The sequence below is a fragment of the Trichophyton verrucosum genome (genome assembly GCF_000151505.1).
Source record: "Trichophyton verrucosum HKI 0517 chromosome Unknown contig00859_1.f1.exp, whole genome shotgun sequence".
Classification (NCBI taxonomy): Eukaryota; Fungi; Ascomycota; class Eurotiomycetes; order Onygenales; family Arthrodermataceae; genus Trichophyton; species Trichophyton verrucosum.
In genome coordinates, this window is record NW_003315231.1 from 43,090 (window position 1) to 66,263 (window position 23,174).

The following is a 23,174-nucleotide window of genomic DNA, read 5'->3' on the forward strand; positions in this document are numbered from 1 at the left end:
GCCCAAGCTTTTCCTTCTGTCTTAATGAATACTCTCCCGTCACCTAGTTTCATTACTACTTTACAGAGGGCTTCAATCACCAGATTCACACGGTCAAATAACAGGCATCAGTGGAGCATAGCTTCTTTATCCTTGAAACTTCTTTCAAAGCTTCCCGAGTGCATCGTTAGATTTCCCTTGGACAAAGAGTTGATTTGAACATTCATTTGAAGGCGGTGTTGGAAAAAAGCAGCGTAGAGAACAGAGGCGCGAGCAGAAGTGTATCAACACCCGGAACATCCAGGCCAACTTTTCGCTCAGTTATACCTATCTACCCAAGGCATACCTAAAGAGCTCCTTTCTATTCGTCAATATGGCCAGCAACGGGAGCAAGATAACCCCCTTACCCCCAGAGGAGCCCGTGATACCTAAGAATGATAACCTCGCAGTGCCTCAAGATCACCATGATCGACAAATAGACGGCCCATCGACATATACGGAGCCTAGATATATAACAAGGCAAGTAAAGAGACAAGCCATGACTGAGTCTCCTTCTGCGTCTTCCGCAAAGCGCTCAAAAGTGAAAAGGAAGCAAGGGAACCCGGTTCCAGCTATCGACGAATTACCGCATAATCTAGGTAAAATTGAGATTCTTGATGCTGTTGTAGAGGGTTCAGCACAGGACTTTGCTCTTCCCACGGTGCCTCAGCTACATTCAACAGACAGCAGTTCCTCCCCAGCCCCATACGAAGCAGCAACTTCCACGCCTCGTCGAAGTCGTGGCCCCAAAAGCCCTTACGGCCTAACACCAGGGGTTAGCCCTTTTCCAGGCTGGAAACGCCCTACAGTAGCAGAGTGTGAGGAGATTAACAGGCTACTTTCCTCAGTTCATGGAGAAGTCATAGCGCTCAAGGCGATACCACCGCCTTCATTGACCGTATCAGGCTGTGGAGAAGTGCCTAGTATCCTCGATGCTTTGATCCGGACGCTTCTTAGCGGTGCAACCACCGGCAATAACTCCGCCATGGCATTCCAGGGCCTGGTGCGCAAGTTCGGCATTCTTAAAAAGGGTATAGGGAAAGGAAGCGTTGACTGGAATAAGGTCCGTGAAGCTCCAGTGGAAGACATCTACGAAGCGATGAAATGTGGTGGACTCGGAGTCGCGAAGAGCAAATATATCAAACAGATCCTTGAAATGGTATATGAAGAGAATAAAGCTCGGAGAGACGCACTGGTTGAATCGAAGACTGGAAGGGAAATTGACCTCACACGAGCCCCAGGTTCCATAAACGAGACAGAGGAGCAGAAGGACAATGAAATCGCCATGGCGAACGAGAATGTGCTCTCCCTCAATCACCTTCATTCCCTATCAAAGGATGAAGCTATGCTAGAATTCGTCAAATATCCCGGCATCGGCGTCAAGACAGCAGCCTGTGTCGTTCTATTTTGCCTTCAACGCCCTTGCTTTGCTGTTGACACACATATTTTCCGCCTTAGCAAATGGCTTGGTTGGATTCCGTCTGATAAAGTCAACGAAATCACTGCCTTCAGTCACCTTGAGGTGAAGATCCCGGATCATCTGAAGTACTCGTTGCATCAGTTGTTCATACGCCATGGCAAGGCATGTCCTCGATGCCGTGCCATCACAACAGAGAACAGCGAGGGGTGGGAGGCTGGCTGCATCATAGATCATCTTGTACAGCGGACTGGAAAGAGAAAAGGTGGACCACTAAAGCAGACAAAGCTCGGCTTCCCAGCGAACAAGTCTATGTATAAGTCTGTATACAGTGGTTAAAATATGATGCACAGGGGGATCAACATCAGGATGAAAGATCTATCGCCTTTCATAACACAACTGAATGGGGCTGTTGGAGTTGGATCCTAAAATAATGGCTTATATAACCGAAGCCGTAGCGGTATCTCGCGGGTTGAGTAGGGATATCCAAGAACTCTTCTGTCCATCGATCGACGCCTAGCTAGGCGCTCCATCGAATACCCCTCCACCACTATTGTTGCAAGCAACACCTACCGTGAAATGTATAAGGCAGATACATGTACCCAGTTATATCGACAATGTCCCTATATTGCACGTGTATCATATCGATTCTTTATGAGGCAGCCAGCTTCAAAATTCATCCACACCCCAAGCCTAGGGTCAGTAAACCAGCGTAGAATATCGAACTACCGGTTCAAACCACCAAGTCCGGGAACACAGGGCCAGTCAGTATATATTGAGAAAGAAATGAGCAAATGGATAACATAGCAACATCCAGCGCGAATTTAGTGCGTTTCTTCTCGAGTATATTTAAGACTATACTCTCAAATAAAACATTAGATATGAATTCTACATATCTCCAGCTAGGTATTAATAGAGGCATCTATGCAAAACATAGAATCAACCCTCATAAACAGCCAAATTCACAACTATGGTTGGATATAGAAGCGGTCAACACATGGTGCGCCGATGGAGTGGAATTTTTGGACATAGTAAAGGTGCAAAAACACAGCCAGCCCTGTTTTGGTCCACATAATAACCTCCAGTTGCATATACCTGGAGAATCGCCGCGCATTGTCATGTGCTGGTGTTCGTTGCAATGTTGTCGAGAAGTCGAGCGGATGAAGTTCGTCTGCTCCCCCTTTTTGCCTTTGAGAGTAGTTTAACTTTAGTGATGTCTTGGCATCAACAACACCTTGCAAGCTCCCGTTGAATGCTCGAGGACGAATCTCAAGATTCAACGCATTTCCGCCACGATTCCAACAGGGCCGGTCAAGGGGATGGATCACCTCAAGCTAGCCTATGAAACGGTGCTGAACTGCACTTTCACCCAATTGCTTACCTCTGCTGTGTTAATACTTCCAACTCTCCTTGTTCTGAAGCTCCTGACTGCTTCTCTGTTCTCCCAAGATGAACGGCCGGTTACATTTGACGTACCCCTGCCCAAGGAACTGAGCCCCGAATGGAAAGGAGTTGTCTGGGAAGATATCAGTAAAGAGTCACGGGAGATATTGACCTCCCAGGGTACAACTGGAGTAAGTCACTCCCATTTGTTCGACTAATCAACTATTCCTAACGCGCCCACTTTCTCAATAGACGTTCAGCGAAAAGAAGATTCTGAGCTATTGTCCTGCTGATGGACGTTTGCTGGGAGATGAGAATGGTATAATACCAGCTACGGCAGAGGATATCGATAGAGCGTTCAAACGAGCTTCAGCTGCATATTTGCAATGGCGGGAAACAAGCTTTGCGGAACGCAGGAGAGTTCTAAGGACACTATTGAAGTAAGAAAATAGATCAACGACACATTTGGAAAGATATTCAGGTATATAATATATGTGCTAATTGTCCTTTTGCTCAGGTATATCCTTGAACACCAGAATGAGATCGCAACCGCCTGCTGCCTTGACTCCGGTAAAACGAAAGTAGACGCCTGCTTTGGAGATATAATGGTTACGGCTGATAAGTTAAAATGGACAATCGACCATGGTGAAAAGTCGCTACAGACGGACCGTCGCCCAACGAATCTACTTATGATGTATAAGAAAAACACCGTCCGATATGAGCCCCTCGGCGTGGTGGGAGCTTGCGTGTCTTGGAACTATCCATTCCACAATCTGATTTCTCCGGTTATCAGTGCCATATTTGCTGGAAATGCCATCATTGTGAAACCATCTGAGCACACAGCATGGTCATCGATCTTCCTATGCGATATCATACAACGCGCAGTCGTCAGCTGTGGCCATCCAAAGGATCTTGTCCAGACCGTCATCTGCCTACCACAGCATGCTGATGCAATGACATCTCACCCGCTGCTACGACACCTTATTTTCATTGGATCAAAACCTGTTGCCCATGAAGTTTGCAAGTCAGCCGCAAAGGCTCTGATTCCGGTAACTGTGGAGCTAGGTGGAAAGGATCCCGCCATTATCCTCGATGACCCTAAAACCAAAGGCGACCTCCCCAGTATTGCCTCCATTATGATGAGGGCGGTGTTTCAATCTGCTGGCCAGAATTGCATTGGGACCGAGAGAATAATTGCGCTTCCCAATGTATACGACGAGCTGCTTGAAATTGTCACCCCTCGTATCAAAGCGCTTCGCCTTGGATCTGCCCTCTTAGACGGTAGGGGTGATCTAAAAGCGCAGAAACTTCCTCACACTCCCGATGTTGGTGCTCAAATATCCAGCAAATCATTTGACCGTCTTGAAAGCCTGATATCCGAGGCAGTACGAGACGGAGCTAGGTTGATACATGGAGGGAAAAGATACAACCACCCTGATCACCCCCATGGTCATTACTTTATGCCAACACTACTTGCCGACGTAACTACTGAAATGAAGATTGCCCAGACGGAGTTATTTGCACCCGTCTTCGTCATGATGCGAGCCAAAACGGTAGACGAAGCTATTTCCATCGCAAACTCCATCAAGTATGCCCTTGGTTCCAGTGTCTTTGGACATAACAGGGCAGATGTCGAAAAGTGTGTCTCTCGCCTCGATGCAGGAATGGTTGCAGTCAATGACTTTGCTACCTTCTATGCTGTTGGCCTACCTTTTGGTGGTGTAAAGGATAGTGGTTATGGGAGATTTGGCGGCGCCGAGGGTCTCCGAAACCTAAGCAATCTTAAGGCCATTTGCGAAGACAGGACATCCATCCAAACTAAAATCCCACCGCGACTGGACTATCCGATTCAGAAGGGGCAGGGGAAAGGGGAGGATGGTGAAGTCGCATGGAATATGTGCCAGGGAGTAGTAGAGACTGGATACCATCCATCTCTCTCTGGAAAGATAAGTGGGGTACGGAAAATTTTGGGAAATATGTAAGTCTAGTTCCTGGATTATAAAAAGTATCATTGCTGCAATTGTGGTTTTTATACGAGTAAATGAAATAAACGACACAGAATATAATTATGCATTAGATCGTCAAACGGACTGCGGGGTATCGTCGTCGCAATCCTATTCCTCCAAGCAATACTAGCAACAAATGGTAAAAAATAACTGCCATTGAAAACCTTCCTAAATAATCACCCTTTCCTCCTAGCCCGCTCACGGAGTTTGTATAGGTACACTTTAGACAGAACTCATCACGGGTCGTCTCGTATGATGGTGCCCCCCGACTCTAGATCGTCGACCTGAACACCAACCGCAGGTTAAGAAGGAGATTATAGCGTGGAGGATGGAAATTGTTCCGTTCACGATTGCCATCAACACGCTCCCAATAGCATTAACGATGGTCATCAAAGCGCGCCCAATCGCGTGGAATGCGCCAACGATCTAAGTGTGGGAAGTTAGACGCACTGTCTCAGGCTGTCTTTAGAGTGTTATACTCACACATGATACGACGGCACCCATGGTTAAGATGACCTTTTTTCTCTGCTGCAGAGGAAAGTTTGGGTGTCTGGTGGTTTTTGGTTTTGGTAATGTATAGTGGTTTCTTGGTTCTTTAAGTATGGTATTGGCAGTTTATTTTATTTTCAAGAATACACAATCTAGCGAGGGGTAAAGGCAGGTTATATACTTACCAACATTACTTCTATCATGTTCTTCCAATTACCGTCATGTTTGAGATATACGAATTCGGTGACGTAGGGAGCGCAACGCTTCCTAGAATCCTGCCTTGATTCCTCACAAAAGCGATGCAAGATGATGATTTTCTGGCCCATGCACCTGTCAGTGACGTCATAATAGACCCACCACGTGGAAATAAGGTTAGCGTGCTGACTAAGATAACCTAAACTCCAGGTTTGGTGCCCCTACGAGATGAAACTTTGTTTCCTGTATATTTGGGCTTTCACAATACTTTTCCGTAGCTCGAATCAAATACCGCTCTTCTATCATTGTCTATGCAGTCGTGAAAAATTAATGCGGTTGGATATATATATAATAGTGCAAATTTTATAGGACAAGGAGGTAGGAAGATTATGTCTCCGTCAAGGTCTCTATCAGTGTATGGAGTAGACGTTCCTACGCTGGAGAAGAGTGTAGAGTTAAGCGGGCTTGGCAGGCCGATTCAACGGTGAGCTCCTTTCCTTAGTAAGGCTCAGAGGGCTGAACGCTTATCCAATAGGACATAACTCAACCAGGCGTAGATCGAGCAAAGTAAATGCCCTGGAAAAGTCCAAATGCGATAGACAAGACGACGACTCGCCTTCACCTGTCAACTTAGTATTAGCGGCTACCTTAATGTGCCCGATTGAAATTGGAATTGTATTCACTCCAAGCGACTCCACTATTCAGTTCCCAGTGCGAAATTCTGAAATTCTATCGAAAACCCCTATCTTTCTCTCAGTAGGTATTAATTTGTTTTGAGCGCTATCCGCGCAATGCAGGAACTTCAAAGTAACTTAGACGATAATTTGATCGAAAAGGGATACACCAATTTGACCAAACCACCGCACACTCCCGTCCCAGCTAACGAGAGGGGGAAAAAAAGCAAGAGCACAAAATCAGTAAGGAGCAGCAATCAATAGCTTCGAGAAATAAAGTAGACGCCCAAAAATAGGTTTCAATCCACCTTGGGGTGACAAAAACCTAAGGCCGAGCAAGCTGCTATGGAACTAACACGAACACTCGCCTATAGGGATAAGGCAAGAGTTAATAGAAGAGGAGCCCAGGCTGAATAGTGTACGACCCAAGACCCCCTGAGTACTCAAGGTGAATAGCCATACGGAACTACTCGCTGCAGATTCCTTCTCCGCAAGATATAAATAGGAAGCCATTCCCCTTCCTCAGAATAGGATAATTCTGCGTAGGTTGGCAAAATTGACTCTCCAAGTCACACCAATCTGCATGGAGTGTAGACAGGACATGAACTTTGATTTGCGGTGTATCACCACCGTAGATATATCCCCAGAGCCCACAGCGAACCAATCTTCGTTTGCCGGCTTGATGTGTTGGCCGGCGTACCCTTGGCAAAAGGAATGCCAGAGAAGACGATTCTCGCTTCGTTCCAGTCTGAGAGGAACTTTGAATCCATGAAGATTCGGATATAACCATCCGTTCGTATTGCTGTAAAAGTTTTGAATCTGGATATACTCTTATTTCCCTCTCTGCTGTCTCTTTTTTATTCTGTTTGCTGCGGTAGCTGGTGCTTTTTCTACGCGTTTAGCACCGACCTTCTTTTGCCGTTGCTTTTTAGCAATGCGTCGACTTCTTCTTGGTAACCCTCGTTTTCGTGTTCCTGTTTGGTATTAGTATGATGATATTCAAACGACCAGAGAAGTCCAAAATTCTGGTTTTGTGGACAAAAAATGAGAGAAATAAGTTACATTACTAGCACGTACCATTTTGTGATGGGGATTTCCGTAACTTCTTCAATATCCATGGAAGCACGTTTATTATAAAAGTATATCGGTCCTCTTCACTAGCCTCTTTCCCAATAAAGTTGAGTAAAAACGGCTGCAGTCGTGCTGGCAGAAGTTTTGTAAGCTCAAAATATATCCCGTTCACGGTGGTAGTGGCTTGTTGTGAGAGCTTTTGGGCGGTCTGAGAGACGGCAAAATGTATGCGAGGCTCTAGGTCCCTGGTGTCCTTGGTCGATCCAGAGCTAATGCTTTTCGAGACCATTTCTTCTGCAAGACGTTGGAATGTCGGTTTCGAGAGAGTGTTTTGGAGAGACGTGTTGCAGCGTCCCGAGAGCTCTGCTAAGAGCGTGTCATTCTTCTGTGGAAGGTTGTATTGAGTCGGTTCCGGGTCCCGTGGAGCCGTATACGGCGGCGTTAGTGGTCTTTGTGCCAGCATAATGTCAGCAACAGTCATTAACGGATAGTGAATAACCGTTGTCGATGCCGATGTCGTCGTTCTTATTCTTCCTGTCTTCTTGCAAGTGATGAAAGGAGAAGATGTTGTCGACACGAACGAGTCACGTGGTTCGTCCCCGCGTCGCGCTTATTCAGAACTCCAACATGTTTGGCGAACGACGAGATACATGTCTTTGGAGTAAAAGGTGTATTCTTAACAAATGCAGCGTCACACATTTTTTTTGAAAGATGAAGTATTAGTTTTATATAATATATTTATTGTCGGGAGGTGCCTTTATTGTTGGCCATGGCATACCCGTCTCCCGAACCTGAAGACACCAGACCTGAGGAACACCATACACGCGTTATCCTACTCCCTATCTCCACATCAGCCGTGGAATCTTTGAGACTCCCTGGAAATCAAGATTTTGTTGGACCGATTCCATTAACCGGGCTGCCCATTGACCCATCAGTCACACGTGGGAAAGATAAAGTGCTCGCGTTCCGGCTAAACGAAAATCTAGATCGTCCATACTTCGTCATCGGAAGTGATAAATCGTGCCAAATACAACTTCAGACTACAACGGATGAATGTTGGGTTAATATACGACATTGCCTGTTTATTACGATACCCGATGATAAAGACGATGCAATTCTTCTTCGCAATTCGTCCACCTCTCGCTTTGTCCTCCGGGATATTCGCCATAGGAAAGAGGATGGGGAGGAGATATTACCTGGCGATCGACTGAGGATACGACCTGGCCTTATGCATGTAACTTTTGGAGCTGGTCTCGAGTTTTTACTTAAGGTCCTGCCTAGTAGTACCTCGAATACTCGCTCACCAGTCTCTTCCGGTATTTGCGAGTTGCTAAGCGGACCGGCATTCACGGCCAAATCGACCACCCTTCGGCGAAAGAAAACAGCCCACAGAGATCTAACCGATGCTCTTCACTCAAACAAACGGATCAAATCTGAGAATTTTCTTATAAAAACTGTCCAGTGTGAAGCACGGCCCACAAAGCTGGATCTTGTTGCTGAAACTGGATTAACACGCGTTTTTAAGCTCCAACGGTGTGGACGTGTTGTTGCTGCGAAGGTGTGCAGAAAGCCAGATATAGAGGATGCGGTGTATATGTGGGAAAATGAGAGGAAAGTTTTGCAGTCCTTGAAACATGTATGTTCTACGACCTCTTCCACTCTCCAATGTCTCCGTTTCCTTCTAACTCTCGCCACTAGCGTAACATTGCACAGCTCCTCGATTTCCAGGCTACTAACCTTACCCTATTCCTTGAGTATATTGAGGGATTGGATCTTTCCCAGTACGCTGATGGTGACAGATTTTCAATAATCAAGGAGGAGATGCAACTACGAGTCTGGATAGACATCAGTAGTGCCCTCAAGTATATTCATGAAAAGGGAATTATACATCATGATATAAAACCTAATAATATTATACTTGGAGACCATAAAAGAGGAGCTGTTCTCTGTGATTTTGGCCTTTCTACCCTTGAGCACCGCTATAGCGATGGAGGGTCAACTTCCTATATTCCACCCGAATTACTCCTAAAACAGAGGGGTAAACCAAGCGACATATGGGCTTTTGGCATTACCATGCTCTTTGTTTTCAGGCACATACAGCTACCTTCTAACGGTTGGCCTATTCGAAAGATCATGGAGGACTCAAAAGTCCGGAAGAAATTCATGGATTGGTGGGATCGCATTGATACCTTACGAAAGAAACTTCCTCGACGAATGACTGCTCTTCAGCAAATGCTGACTCCTGATCCTCAACGCCGGATTTCAGCTTCTGCCCTGTACGACGCCTTGAATAAACAGAGAATAGCTGCCGTCGCAGCAGCAGCAACTGCAACAGAAACAGGAACAACGACAACAAAGAAGATTAAGATGAAGAAGCCCTATGTACTTAAGCGCTGACGAGTTACTGAAGACTTCGTGTTCATGCGCGAAGAACCAACTCGATCCAGCATTATAAATTACAGAGTGGCTAATTGAACACGAGTATCGTTCGCAGGACATAATGTGCCAGATACTCAATGACTGGTATGTGGGACGAAGTCGACTATTATACTGACAGTATGCTAATTTTATTTATGTATGTAGGGCCTGGAGATACAAGGAATTACGCCTTGTCTAGTTTTGCCCTTCATGAATCTCCTTGAACGTCCCCTTGGAGAGACACCCCTCTTAATGGGTAGAAGTAAACGCGAGGCTTCCTACGGCTATCGGGCTGACTTCTTCGAATTCTAACCTCGCTCCCCGCCAACTCCCCTCCCCATCAATCTGCCGATCTATATCTTGTGGTTCAAATTAGCCCATATATAACATGTAATTTGGCGCCGGGAGCCTTACCCAGAACCGCTTCATAAATGGCGGCATCCACCACTACAGGCACAGCAGGCAATGTTACATTCTGGAAAAGGCATAATGTTAATTATTCTGCCACAGGATTGTGCTGTGTGGTCTACTTACTTCCATACCCACAGCAAGGCGTTGCGCGTGATTTGTCTGCGCACCACTGCATAGTTGTTAATTTGTCTGGTCCAGTATATGTTTTAAACTCAAAAAAGCTTACGAAAAATATATTTGGATTGCAGCAGTAACTCTTGCCTCTGGCTACTTTAGTACCCAGCCCACTCAATAAAGCAGGGCTGAAGGCTGGTGATGCAAGAACTAGCAATGGAGACAAAAGTATGATTAGGATTTTCATCGTTAATAGTCAGTCTCATCAGTTAGCAGGCTTCGAAGTTTTTCTTTTAGAGAACAGGAAGGGGGAACCCCTTTATAAGTTTTTCAGTTGAATGATAATACGGTGGATTATCTCAATATCATGTGGAAATTCAATTAGAGCAGCGGATATTAATAGCTACGAGTTTCCAAATCCGGCATTTTGCTTAGTAGGTGAGAAGCTTCGACTGCAACTACCAAAGAGTCAACGAAATGAAAATATTTCGCGCGAAACTGTGAAATAATTCGAAACAGTGAATAACATTATTTGTAACGTGATATACGGAGTACATAGGCATCTATCAAAGCCCTTTCATATTCTCCGCGCAATTCACCTAGTCGAGTATTAGTCAGCCGGATATTTATTGCTCACGTGATAGTTAGTCTGCCCTGACTAATTGACGTTTTAGGCGCGGGCGCTAACTAAATTTTGCGCAAGCGCCGAAGCGCACCCGGAATACAACTTCCTATTCTCAAGGAAAGCCATAATTTGGAGGACCAAGGCATGAGTCTGCCAGTTAGGGACACGAGAAGACACAACATTTTCATCATGCAGTTCAGTGACTGTCCCATGACGCCAATGAGAGTTCGTGGAAAAAAGCGACATCGTAAAGATGTTAGCCAGGGCACTACGGAAAAACGCCCAAGGCAAACTTCAACAAGAGTCAGCACCAAGTATACCCATTATTCACATGTACACTCAGAAGGTACAATCATTAAACCAAAGCTCTGGACGCAGAGTGCCGCCCCTTCAAGATTTTCCTTACAATCACTGCCTATGGAAATCCTGCAATACATATTTTTCGACTGCCTGGAAATAAATCTACTCCGTGTGTTTCCGCAACTTGCGTGTGCGATGTCCAACAAGCGCATATATTCCTGTATAACTATGCTTGCCATCTGGGAAGAACCAAGTCCAATCTATCATACGCTTCAATCAATGGATGAACGGACAGGGGCTTGCTTGGAACGTACAGAGGGAAAAATACTGAAAGCGTTCCGTCCAGTTGGGTATCGATATCTATCCACAATAGAAAAGGCGAGGCTACAATCCCAAATTCTCAACTGTCGGTGGGCGACTCTTGAACTTATCAGCTCTTGTGTTGTTAAGTGTGCCGGGCTGGGGCAACTTCTAGAAACTCATGATGACAACCCGCAGATGCAGGAGCCTGATTTGATTCGCATTTTAAATTCACGAGAAAACAATTTATTGAGGTCCTATTTACAGATTGCCAGCGTTAGAAACAACCGCAGTCTATGGTGGTCCTTGAACTTTCATGTTAACGGAAATTTCGATCCTGTGATATTTCGAAACGTTGCGTGCGTCTTTTGCATTCCGGAAAAAGCAATAGATAAGAGGCCATGGTCGTCCCGAAAGGTGGAGTTGTTCAAGTTACTTCGCCTCTTACTCTATCAAGGAACCAGCCCAGCTCCCATTCAGCCATATTCCCGAGAAGTGCTCCATGCAGGTGTGCATCAAGCTATTGTTGAAGATAATCCGAGCATGGTAGAACGGCTTCTTGAATTAGATGAGTATTGTGTTAGTTCCGAGGCGTTCTCGTTCAACGGTAGACCGAAGAATGCCGGCTACGATATCCCATCCGAACATTTCCTTACTGCCATTCGCCATTCCACAACTCTGGATATGATGAAAACGTTAGTTCGTGCAAGCGCAGAGTCACTTCCGTTTGACAATTCAGAAATTACTGAATGGGCGCTTGAATATGAGAAGTCATCTTCTCCATTTTGCGAATGGCTCTTAGAGCTTATGCTTCAGCTTCCTTACCAGAGGAGCCACTCCTCGAAACAGATGTTTATCTGTGGTATGCTCAACTTGGCCGGCTTTAATTGGAGCCTGCCACCGGTGGGCGCGGGGCGGCTCCGTTATGTGACAAATGACCCTGCTTATAGGCCGTACGTCGTAGCATGGTCGGAGGAGCCATATCCGTGGCCTGCAGACCTGTTTAGCTACACGGACAAGGCTCCCATAGATCTTAGCGTCTTGCAACACTCAAAGTCATGAAATTACATTGGTTCTACTACATTCGCGGTCGCGTAACCCTTATTCATAATACTAAAGTATATTTTAGGGAATCCAGTGGCTCCTTTTGTTCTCAGATGGTGACCCGTTGGATGCGTTTCTTAACGCGAAGTCTAATACATTTTCATTCAAGTTTTCCAACAGAGTTACGATCCGGTACAGGAATATTTTTCCATTAACGTCATGATAGATGCATCATCTCGGGGAATGCTATCCTTTCTCTTATCAAATAATAGCTGCAAAAAAGGATCTTTGTTTGGCTCCGCATGCCTGGCAGCTACCCTGAAATGATTATGGCTCACTGGCCAAGGGTAGGGATACCTGTATTGTTTGCCACATATATGTAAGCTCAGCAAGCATCTAAAAACATCGAGTTCGCGATCCTCGATGACTTTTCTCAACACTGCTTTTGACCTATCGGGAGGCCAACCACCGTCGATATAGGCATCTGACGAGAGGAGGGTAAGGAGTTCTAGTTTGTCTTCCGTCCAAGGAGGTGTGAGAAGTCGATCTGGCATTCTGCATGGCTCTGCTGGATAAGGAGGAGCACAGGGAAGTCGAAATATATCGATTTCTTGAAACACAGGATTCAAATCTCGAATTTGGAATGCACCGAAACCGAACCATATTGCAATCTTGCATGGTTGGTCATTTTCCAGGCTATGCGCGCGTATCACCAAGTCCCCTTTTCCGCGTTTTCCGACAGGCGTAGGATCGAATCTGTTTATACTTTGCCAATATTGATCCAAGTTTGAGAGAATATCTTGGTCTTCGTCTGGGGATATCACAAAATGAGAGCGCTTCTCTCTGATAACATGCTCGACATATTCTCTCTGGCATTTTCGAAGCAACGAAGCCGTGAGCCACCGGCACTTAAGAATCTCGGTTTGGATCTTTGCTCTCTCAAGGTGATTAAAGTAAAAGAAATCGAGGGGGAGGAAATGGTGAGATCCATAGATATTATCGAATCTTGATGAGCGATTGCAGCTGCTGAATGCAAGACGGATAAGCCAGGTGTATAATATCGACGATGATAGGGTGTGAGCAATGCGTATTGAAGCGCGAGGAAAGTTGAATTCAAGGCATTGGAAGAAGATCTTATGCACCAGCTCGGCGGGCAACGACTCTATGGGTGACCTTCGCCTGGATTTTATTTCCAGACGACTTGGGATATTCATTGATATCAGCTGCCTTGTCGAATTTGATCAGTCCCGTGTGTATCTCGGATTGGAAGAAAAGGGGCTCGAAGTTAGGTTTTATGTTTTCTCCTTAACTACTTATCCTCCTCCCAGATTGGCCGGAATAAAAGTTATCGACGCTGTTCCTGTGCCGTCTTTGCGCCTTTTAAGTGAGAAAAGTTCTCTGCAGCATGCGGATTCGGCACGGAGACCAAACGTTGGGGGGTGTTTCGATACCAGCTGGCCATTTATATATAGCAATACCACCGCATTAACAGTGCATGCTTTGAATTCCCACTCTAGGCTCCATTGATGAACACGAGAAATGCACTATGCGAGTAGGTAGTGATTGCATTAGTTCGCTGGAGTCGGGAGAAAAATCGCGAGACTGGATAGGAAGAAAAGCCATTGAGGAGGCAAATATCGATGTAATTAGTTAATAGGAGGCCGCGCTGCTCTAGCACGTCCATGGCTTCGTGCTAACTTGTTGCCGAAGACAGACACAACATGGGGTATGGAGCATTATCCCAACTCGGCATATTAATCAGGGGAAAAAGCAAAGCAGCTGCCATGCTTCATCCCTGGTATTCACTAGTTATCTATTGACACACTGGCATCTTGTGTCCGGGTCCTTGTGGGCGGAGTGCTGCAACAATGCCGGCGCTCTTCTCTGCCACTGGATATCCCGGCCGGTAGACATGTGAGTATCTCCTGTATCAGACACCGAATAACAACAACAGACCCAATCCGGAGGCCCGGAGGACCCGGAGCCAATTGACACTGCCTGTTCATCCGTCCTGCGATGCCCAATGTTGCATCTGAGCCTGGCTGTCGGGTTGTTTGCTTCTGGCCGTGCAGAAACCCCCTCATTTTTTTTTTGGCCCTAGATGTCAGCATGAGGATGACAAGGGAGGTTATGCGATGCGGCCATGTAGGTTACGGAGCAGTTGGTTGGCTGCAAATCGTTTTATCTTCGACTGGCTAGTTCGACTTGGTTGGCTACATTGATAGATTTTATGAACAGCTGCGAGGATGTTAACTAATGCAGCCTCATAAGTCCAGAAGTAAGATAACCAGACATTGCCAGTTGCACAAACGGGAAAACGAATGTAAAGAGGAACATGCTTCTATTTGAAACTCTCGGTTCTATACAGCTGTGGTTGATAGTCCTCTCCAGACAGCAGTAGGATGCTGACGAAAAGGCGTTTCAGTCCACAGAATACCAAAAATACATAGAAAATCACGGATACAAGCTGTGGCAACGGCTTGGTAGCAGTGTGCGGTTTTACATGACAGCCAAGTCGCCGTATTTCTCCTGTTCAGCGTAAAGGTATCAGTAATCATATATAACACACTCGTAAATGCGGTACCCCGACCGATATGATGTGAGAAGGACGTGATAAGGGGACTACTGACCTTGTAGCCTGGTGGCATCCAGATACCCTTGGATACGAGCTGAGCGGTCTTGCGGTCGATTTCTGGGGCAGCAGCGGCAACATCGTCCTAAATCATAGCGGTCATACCATTAGTATCGGCAATTTATGTACTTAGTCATGCGAGGCTTCGCCAATCTGCTCAGCGACCGTGGAATAATTTCCAATGTGGAATCGATTCCGGCCACAATTGGAAATTCGAGGTGGGCGAAATTGATGACAGGCACACTTGGTACAAATGCAACAAGATTGGGATATAGGAAGAACATACGACTGTGAGGTCCTCGAATGGTCTGGCGGACTCGATGTTGTCCAAGGTCTGTGACAGAGACTCCAATTCCATCTCGACCTTGCCCTTGGTCTCCTCGGCGTTCTTGACGGCCTGAGCCTCAAAGGCTTCGATGGCCTTCAACTGTCGGTTGACATCGTAGGTGACTGGCTTGAAGTTCTTGAAGTGCTGCTCGATCTCATCAACGATGGCCTGGTTCTTCAACACCTTGCGGTAGTGGGCGAAGTCGACAGTCTGGGGCGCTTCGGACAGGACCTGAACCTTGCGGCGGGCGTCGTCGTTACGCTTCTTGAAGGCCTGGAGAGAGGCAGCGGTTTGGCCGCGAAGTCCAAGGCTCTGGGCTACTTTGGCCCAATCGAGTTTGAGAGCAGCGCTCCGCTGATAAACTGCGTGTTAGCCGGCTATATCGACTCAATGGAGAGAATAACGGTCGAGAACAGGTGAATCATCTCGGGAGACGGGAGGGTGACGTACTGTAGCTGCCATTGTGACCGTGGATGTGGTGTGTCTGGATGCTGTCGAGACGTGCAGTTTCAACTTCGTCGTTCTTTTCTCCTGCTTGTTCCGATGAAGTTCAGATGTTTGGCAAAAGTTGGTCACGTGGAAGATCACATGACAGGTTGGGGCCCTGGGGTCGCTTGCGGGCGGCAGGGAGGATTTGATATTCGCGACGACGAGGTCGATGCTGACAGTTATACGGGGTAAAGATGTGCTAGGACTATTTGTAACTGTGGGAATAGACAGTCTGAGGGTTAAAGGTGCACCATTAGGGTGGTATCGCTACTGGCAGCAGTCTTTGATAATAGTAGATAGGCGACTGATACTAGCAGGAGGAACTGATTTCTCTAGTTTATATCAGATAAATAACTAGTTATATTCTACTCATTATTAAGATGGTGTGGAGAGCAAATAGACCATATATATGGGAGTGCTTGGTGTTGTTTCATCATAGAGATTTGGGAGAAATGAGATACGAGAGCATTCATTGATCCATTATCTAGAAGTAGAATTTTGTGCGCATCAAGTTTTTATCATATTTATGATCACAGCATTTTGATATCGCACGCATCAGGTGGGGCGTAAGAGGCAAGATACAAAGGTTGGTCCAACATCATTCAAAGATGTGTAGGTACAATGGCAGGGTCATTATATGCTCAGTGCCATGATGGAGTTGACGATATCGTTGTCGTTCTCTTTGAGGGCCTTGACAGCCTTCTTTCTGGAGACGTTTGCTTGGGCCATGACAAGCTCGATATCCTTGGCCTCGAGGCCAGTGTCGTCAACCTCCTCGCCATCGTCCTCGTCCTCCTCTTCCTTCTTCTCGGTCTCGGCAGCCTTGCCCTTTCCGAGGTCTATAGCTTCCTGACCAGCAGCTTCACCAGCAGCGGCGTTGGCACTCTCGCTGGCGGCAAGCTGTTGAGCAGCGGAAGCCTGAGCCTGGGAGTTGAGGTCCTCGATCTTAGCCTCACCAAATATGCTAAAAGTAGAATCTAGTTAGCCCTATACTCCGAGTCTGTGATAACGGATGACAGCCGGAGCTGCCTTCACCAGGCAAATATTAATGGCATAAGCTTACATCCAGGTGTTGCTGGTGGGGGAGCGGTAGACATCAGGCTGGTTGATAACGAAGAGGATCTAGAGATACGTCAGCATTAGGACATCCACAAATTGTACAACTGCTCGTGGTTTGCCGTATCCTTACGTTCTTTGGTCGGCGAAGGGTAACTCGAGTAATTCCAGGAACATGCTTCAGTCCGAGCTTGCCAATTGCTTTTCTGGCCTTCTTCTCGTTGCGGGAGAGAACGGTAACGCCGGAGCCACCAGGAATGTTGAGCTCCTCGGCGCCTTCATCACCGGCCTCGGAGTCGGAGCTCTCCTCGACAGTGGCCTTGACATCCTCCTCGGGGAGCTCTTCTACTCGTGGGTTGGCCATGGTTGCTGTAATACCGGAGGGGGTGATTATGTGTGGAAGAACAGGCGTAAACTCTAGAAATCGCACATAAGGCCCATTAGTATTACTTCCTCTGCCTAGCTGCAAATTATTTGAGGCCAATAGAGACAGGAACAGCCACCAATTCTACTTACCTGGGCGCTGGCGCTGGGATTCAAATGTTGTGCTGGTTCGGTGGTGGTTGTTGGTATAGCTGCGAGCCGCTGTGGTGTGTGGTCTCGCCCAATCCCGTTAGCGAGGTTTTTTTTTATAGCACACAAATCAGATAAATATCACAACAATATCCTACAACAGCACGCTATTTTATAGGATAAACATTTACAGTCACTATTAACTATCAATAGAATTTATATTCTACCTAGAATGAAGTTATCGGTTTTTAGAGCTGGTATCAGTAAGTAATATCATAGATCAGGGCTTTTTCGTCGGGGTACCAATGTGCGGCACTACCCCAGCCTCTTGAAATGGTGGAAACTTAGATAAAGAGGGCACTTTAACCCCGTAAAAGCCTGGATAGAGAGAGGTATTGATCTGAGCATATGGAATTTTTTATTACATATAATACCACAGTCAATAACAGAGTCAAAAGGAAGTTCTTTTTTGCTTTGATTTCTGAAAGTCGTAAAACCATGGTAGTAGAAGCCTGTTGTGAATCCAGTATTATTCCATCTAATCGGGATAAAGTGGTTCGCAGATTAAAACCTGTCCTCAATTCCTCAGGTTGAAACTGATTACAGTTGAACATTCCTTCTTGAATAAGGGGAGGGAGACTCTATGCCTTTTTTTATCTCAAGCACAAGAAGCCCTCCCTTAATTCAATGCGCCATCCTCCGAACATCGTCAACCCTTAATTCCTCACGAAGCAGCGCGGACTTTAGATAGAGATTTTTGGACAGCAAAGCGAGCCTATAATTGTAGAAAGAGCAGTTAGCAATTGAGTCAAGCCTTCATAAAATAGCTTGCATCCCCGTATGTTCGACATGCATAGTCATGTCTAGCCTGGAAAAGTAAAAGACGAACCTGTTTTCTCAGTCTCATGACCTTGAACCGCTCGAAGTCAGTCAAGTTGCGTCGTCGGTCTTGTTGTTCCTTCTTCTTAGCATAGCCAGTCTCAGCCCATTTGGCGTCGATGCCGGACTTCTCCCAAGCCTTCCTCATGGCTCCAGTTCTGGCACGTCGGGGGAGTTTGTCGAGGCAGAGAGATGTGAGGGTGACATGGGCGAGAGGGATGGATTGGCGTGGGACGGCCTTCTCTTCATCTCCGGAAGGACCATCAACCAAGACCTATATTTTTGAGTATCCCATTAGATAACCTGATTTCTCCATCTCGCGCATAAAAACAGACACCGGTCGGAGGGTCAAAAAGGATAAAAACGTACGCGCTTGTGATCTATGATCTCAGAGATAGCAGCAAGCTTGTCTGCATATGGGCCTCTTCGGATCAGCACGACTCTGCCGACCTCGACAAGTTTCCATGTCGAGGGCTTAATATCAATCTCTTGAGACATGGCGAAGGAGTCCTGCAAGCAGTTCGAACAGATTAGCCGGGGAACCTAGGACAGGCGCGCAGAGGGAGGAGATGCTCACTGTCCACCGAGTGAGTGCTATAGAGGGTGGATGGGGGTTGTCGTTATTGTCGAGTTGAACGCTGTCTTCTGGTATCGCGAATTTCAATGTGTCCAGCGTGCTTTTGCCCACAAAAAAAGATGCCTCGCTTAGCCATCATCGGTTTAGTGGATTTTGCACCGTTTAGGTTTAGCGCGATTTTGCTGCTTCTTACATAAAGATGTTTTTTCTTTTCAACATCAACAACTTTTTCTTCTTCTTCTCCTCGCCATCAGGATCCTCGTCAAGAGAGGAAAACTGGAAACACCGCTATGTTACTAACCATGGAGAGTAAGTCGAACTCATTCTTTCCCCTCCCTGCTTCCTGATATGATGTGGTAATTTGCGGTTGATCCGGCTTTTGTGAAGCTCCCGCCAGAGCATTCTCAAGCAACTGTCGGGATGATATTTAATTTCTTACATATTCTGATTCTTATTTCGTTCAATTGACACTGCTACGATTCTTACCTTGCATGGAATAATGAGCTAACAGTTTGGTCAGGATACTAGGATGTAACTTTGTGCATCGTCTAGCTAGCAGCCAGCGCTTCCACCCACTGGGCCTTTTCTGAAGGTAATTAATTAATCGCACGACCCTCCGACTCCCTCCTTGGTTTCCTGATGAACATCTTCGCACAAGATAGTAGTTGATGCCTGCGGGCGGTGATATCACTCTTTTCTACCAAGATCGCTGAAAACCATCAAAGTTACTTCTTGACTTTAGCATCCCACTCATGCATTGTTCAGCGATGCTAACAAGCCAAGAGAATCTTTAGGTATTTACCTCAGCTTAGCACGCCTGTTCGATACACAAACCATTATGCGAGATATTATACGATGTTAGATATTCTAGCTCACAATAATTTGCAATAAGACACATTCTTTTGGATACACCTGTTTTTTAACTTGGTAAATCGTCCAATAAAGCTCACACTGACAACGTGCCAGCCGAAGAGTATTGGTTATCGAGACATTCCAGCATGTCGATTTGGGTTGATGTCTGAGATTACCTTCACCTTAAGGAGTCCAACTACATTAAAGACGCCAATCTCTTTACCATTGATCGGCCATCTTCGTCCTACGGCTTTGAGAACACTCACATGAGGCTTCAGTACTCCGTCTCCTGGACCTCACCAAGATCTGCGGTATAGCGTTCCCAATAAAGGAATGTGTCTCGTGCTAGTATATAACAATATTGATGCTCTCTTTACTCCTGCAATAGCTCTGCTCTAGCTTTATATTGCAATCTTTTCATTTCTTGGTATAGATACTCCAGGCTATCAATAGTTTACCTACTAGATAGAAGCATGACTGGTCAGGTTGGGTAACCTTCTCGCCATTTTGACATATAATATCATCGTCAGTGTCGTCTGATATGTTCAATTCCTCGTCTATTATTCAGTAAGTTAGATGATAAAACAAAACAGATATATGGCAACACAAGCTGCTTTCTCTCCTTGTTCATTATCTGGTTCAGAGTCGCTACTGCAACCGAGGAAGCAACACCATAAGATTAGTTAGAAAATAATATGTCCGTCGTGACTTGAGAGGCAAACCACTTTTGCAGGAAGAGAAAAGAAGTCAGGCGGGAGCTTCCAGTCAATCTCGGACCATGAAACGTTGGGCTCATGGAGGCTTCTGGGCCAGTGAATCGTGATGGGCATACCTACATGCGGGAAGACGGAAGATGGAAGGCGGATACTATCTTGTACAGCTACACGCGGGGTAGCATCTCAAAGCCCACAGAAGAAGGAAAATTCCCTCGTGCATCCTTGACCTATCCAGTCATTTTGCAGTATTATTGCTTCTTTACATCTCCTTCTCATGTTGTTGTTAATTCTCTGGCTTCCTGATATTTTTGATGCTCTGATGACTAATGCAAAATGATCTGATAAGATTGCCGATTCTGCTAACCACAAGCTTACTAGCGCAAACTCAAACGATATAATTTTTGAGTAATTCTTTTCGACTTTCGCCGACTTCACCGGAACGACGCCCTTTTTACTCATAACTAACTGCGTTCACCGACGCTGCATGACCACCACGCGTTAAGTTCGGCCATGTAAACTGGTTTGGACCTGAAAAACGCCTCCAGGCGTTTTTTTTGCCTCAAGTTGATGAGCGTCGCCTTTCTGCATAATTCCGAGTTGCATACCTAAGCCAGTCTTGCTCCGCACCTGCGATTCAGGCTGCCACCATGTCCAACTTTTCATCGCCAAAGGCCCGTCGGGCCTCTTCCACCCCTCATTATCAGACATTCTCTACGCCGCCGCCAAAGTCAGCTGGTCGCCCTCTCTCTGCCGAGTCGGGCTCTACGAATCCCTCATCGTCTCACATCGCGGGCGACCGCGCGGATGCTCCGACCTCCACCCCTATCCCGATACAGCAGATGTCGGTGCTTGCATTTATTGCTCTCTGCGAGCAGACTGCGCTCAACTCGATAAGTCCTTATTTGCCGGCAATGGCGGCATCCTTTCCGGAGGTCGAGTCGCATGAAGTTGGGATCTATGTCGGCACCATTGCATCTGCCTTTGCGCTAGCGCAGTTTTCTACCAATTTTTTTTGGGGTTGGTTATCGGACCGCATTGGGAGAAAGCCCGTCATGTTATTAGGAACAGTCCTTACAGCCGTTTGTTTTCTTGCCTTTGGATTTTGCAAAACACTATGGCAGGCCATCGTTGCCCAACTCTTCATGGGTCTGGTCAACGGGAACCAAGGGGTTGTCTCCACATGTCTGGGGGAGATAACAGATCGCAGTAATCAGTCGCGTGCCTTCACATATCTACCCGTGATATACGGAATCGGAGGTATCACAGGCCCAATTTTAGGAGGGTTGCTTGCATCGAAAGATCCAAAGGGCCAAACTTACCCATTTCTTGCTCCAAACCTCGTGTCTGCTGCAATATTGATTGGAGACTTTATCATTACCTCAATATTTTTGGAGGAGAGTGTTGATGGCGCGGAAATGCTTCCTCGAATCTACAGAAAATTCCGCGACATGTTTACTTGGTTATGGCAATTTCACAGCTCTTCGCGGCCAACCTACTTGCGGAACGACATTGACGCGGATTATCCACGGCGCTCTGTCCGCCATGGAGTCCATCATTACAGAGACTCTGTTGATAGCGATGATGATAATGACGACACCGATATCGCTATCACACCTCTCTTCCCTCACCGCTCCCATAACGAAGCTCTCAATCGTGATGAAATCTTCAACAGAGATATGATTCTCTTGCTTCTCACCTACTTGATCTTTTCTCTGTCGAATGTCTCATTCAATTCTCTCTACCCTATCTTCGCGCAGGCTCCACCACCTACGGGCCGAGAGTTCAATCCAAAAGAAATTGGCATGTCATTGGCTTTTGCCGGTATCGTCACGATAGTTTTTCAGATATGTGTATTTGGACGGCTTCGTGACAAAATGGGCAATAGATGGTCTTACCGCGCCGGCCTGCTTGGATTTGTTGCATCATTTATCCTGATGCCTTTCATCGGCTATAAAGATAAAACGAGTGCTGACATAGCTGTCTCAAAACAAAATGTCTTCGTTGCTGTGGAAGTATGTGTAGTATTGTTGATCAAAACTGTTGCAACTGTTGGAGGTCTTACCAGCGCATTACTCTTGGTACGTGTTCTGCCCTACGATAATAATTATACATTAACTAGCTGTGTTGCTAATGTTTTATCTCTAGATCACCAATTCTGCCCCAGACCACTCTGTTCTAGGCTCTCTCAATGGCCTTGCCCAGACCCTCTCTGCAGCAGGCCGTGCTGTTGGGCCATTTTTGTCTGGAAGTCTTTTCACCCTTGCCACAAAGGTAAAGCCGAAGGGCGAAGCTCTTGCATTCGGCGTTTTTGGTGGAGTAGCCTTTGTCGGGTTCTTGCTTAGCTTGGGTATTCGTTCTCGCAACCTTGAAGCTGAGGGGTGGGGAGAGGAAGACGACGATTGCGGGAAGTCGGATGAAGAAGACGACGTTTAGCGATACACATTCTCAAACAGATAATCAATCATTATATACTCCCATAACCGGAGTGATGAATTCCAAGAGGAAAAAGCAGTCCAATGATTTGATTCCCTGATATACCAGCGTACCAGCGTTTACATACCCTCAGGCTTGAATGATTTACGAGTTTCTTTCGGTTGTTATTTGGAAGAAGAAAAAAGAAGTAATAGTGTGAGACAGAGAAAGGCGCTTCTGCACCGGAGACAGGTT

The 23,174-nt window shown here is 46.2% G+C and overlaps 9 protein-coding genes across 9 annotated transcripts; 4 read left to right on the forward strand and 5 right to left on the reverse strand.

Moving 5' to 3' along the window:
- Positions 1 to 352: 352 nt before the first annotated feature.
- On the forward strand, positions 353 to 1,774 carry TRV_06967 (uncharacterized protein; the record flags this gene model as incomplete). Its single annotated transcript, XM_003018910.1, has 1 exon — positions 353 to 1,774. The coding sequence occupies one exon, from the start codon at positions 353 to 355 to the stop codon at positions 1,772 to 1,774; it is 1,422 nt and encodes a 473-aa protein (XP_003018956.1).
- Positions 1,775 to 2,754: 980 nt separating this feature from the next.
- On the forward strand, positions 2,755 to 4,800 carry TRV_06968 (uncharacterized protein; the record flags this gene model as incomplete). The annotated part of the gene is made up of 3 exons (XM_003018911.1): positions 2,755 to 3,009; positions 3,071 to 3,258; positions 3,300 to 4,800. 3 exons carry the CDS (start codon positions 2,755 to 2,757, stop codon positions 4,798 to 4,800), a joined length of 1,944 nt encoding a protein of 647 aa, XP_003018957.1.
- Positions 4,801 to 7,013: 2,213 nt separating this feature from the next.
- TRV_06969 (uncharacterized protein) lies at positions 7,014 to 7,734 on the reverse strand (the record flags this gene model as incomplete). The annotated part of the gene is made up of 2 exons (XM_003018912.1): positions 7,014 to 7,156; positions 7,260 to 7,734. 2 exons carry the CDS (start codon positions 7,732 to 7,734, stop codon positions 7,014 to 7,016), a joined length of 618 nt encoding a protein of 205 aa, XP_003018958.1.
- A 288-nt stretch (positions 7,735 to 8,022) lies between these two features.
- Positions 8,023 to 9,650, forward strand: TRV_06970 (uncharacterized protein; the record flags this gene model as incomplete). Its single annotated transcript, XM_003018913.1, has 2 exons — positions 8,023 to 8,889; positions 8,952 to 9,650. The coding sequence occupies 2 exons, from the start codon at positions 8,023 to 8,025 to the stop codon at positions 9,648 to 9,650; spliced, it is 1,566 nt and encodes a 521-aa protein (XP_003018959.1).
- A 2,997-nt stretch (positions 9,651 to 12,647) lies between these two features.
- Positions 12,648 to 13,679, reverse strand: TRV_06971 (uncharacterized protein; the record flags this gene model as incomplete). The annotated part of the gene is made up of 1 exon (XM_003018914.1): positions 12,648 to 13,679. One exon carries the CDS (start codon positions 13,677 to 13,679, stop codon positions 12,648 to 12,650), a length of 1,032 nt encoding a protein of 343 aa, XP_003018960.1.
- Positions 13,680 to 14,964: 1,285 nt separating this feature from the next.
- Positions 14,965 to 15,887, reverse strand: TRV_06972 (uncharacterized protein; the record flags this gene model as incomplete). The annotated part of the gene is made up of 4 exons (XM_003018915.1): positions 14,965 to 14,994; positions 15,096 to 15,182; positions 15,342 to 15,779; positions 15,876 to 15,887. 4 exons carry the CDS (start codon positions 15,885 to 15,887, stop codon positions 14,965 to 14,967), a joined length of 567 nt encoding a protein of 188 aa, XP_003018961.1.
- Positions 15,888 to 16,547: 660 nt separating this feature from the next.
- On the reverse strand, positions 16,548 to 17,334 carry TRV_06973 (uncharacterized protein; the record flags this gene model as incomplete). Its single annotated transcript, XM_003018916.1, has 3 exons — positions 16,548 to 16,878; positions 16,978 to 17,036; positions 17,104 to 17,334. 3 exons carry the CDS (start codon positions 17,332 to 17,334, stop codon positions 16,548 to 16,550), a joined length of 621 nt encoding a protein of 206 aa, XP_003018962.1.
- A 957-nt stretch (positions 17,335 to 18,291) lies between these two features.
- TRV_06974 (uncharacterized protein) lies at positions 18,292 to 18,860 on the reverse strand (the record flags this gene model as incomplete). The annotated part of the gene is made up of 2 exons (XM_003018917.1): positions 18,292 to 18,636; positions 18,732 to 18,860. 2 exons carry the CDS (start codon positions 18,858 to 18,860, stop codon positions 18,292 to 18,294), a joined length of 474 nt encoding a protein of 157 aa, XP_003018963.1.
- Positions 18,861 to 21,154: 2,294 nt separating this feature from the next.
- Positions 21,155 to 22,940, forward strand: TRV_06975 (uncharacterized protein; the record flags this gene model as incomplete). Its single annotated transcript, XM_003018918.1, has 2 exons — positions 21,155 to 22,585; positions 22,653 to 22,940. 2 exons carry the CDS (start codon positions 21,155 to 21,157, stop codon positions 22,938 to 22,940), a joined length of 1,719 nt encoding a protein of 572 aa, XP_003018964.1.
- Between the last annotated feature and the right edge of the window lie 234 nt (positions 22,941 to 23,174).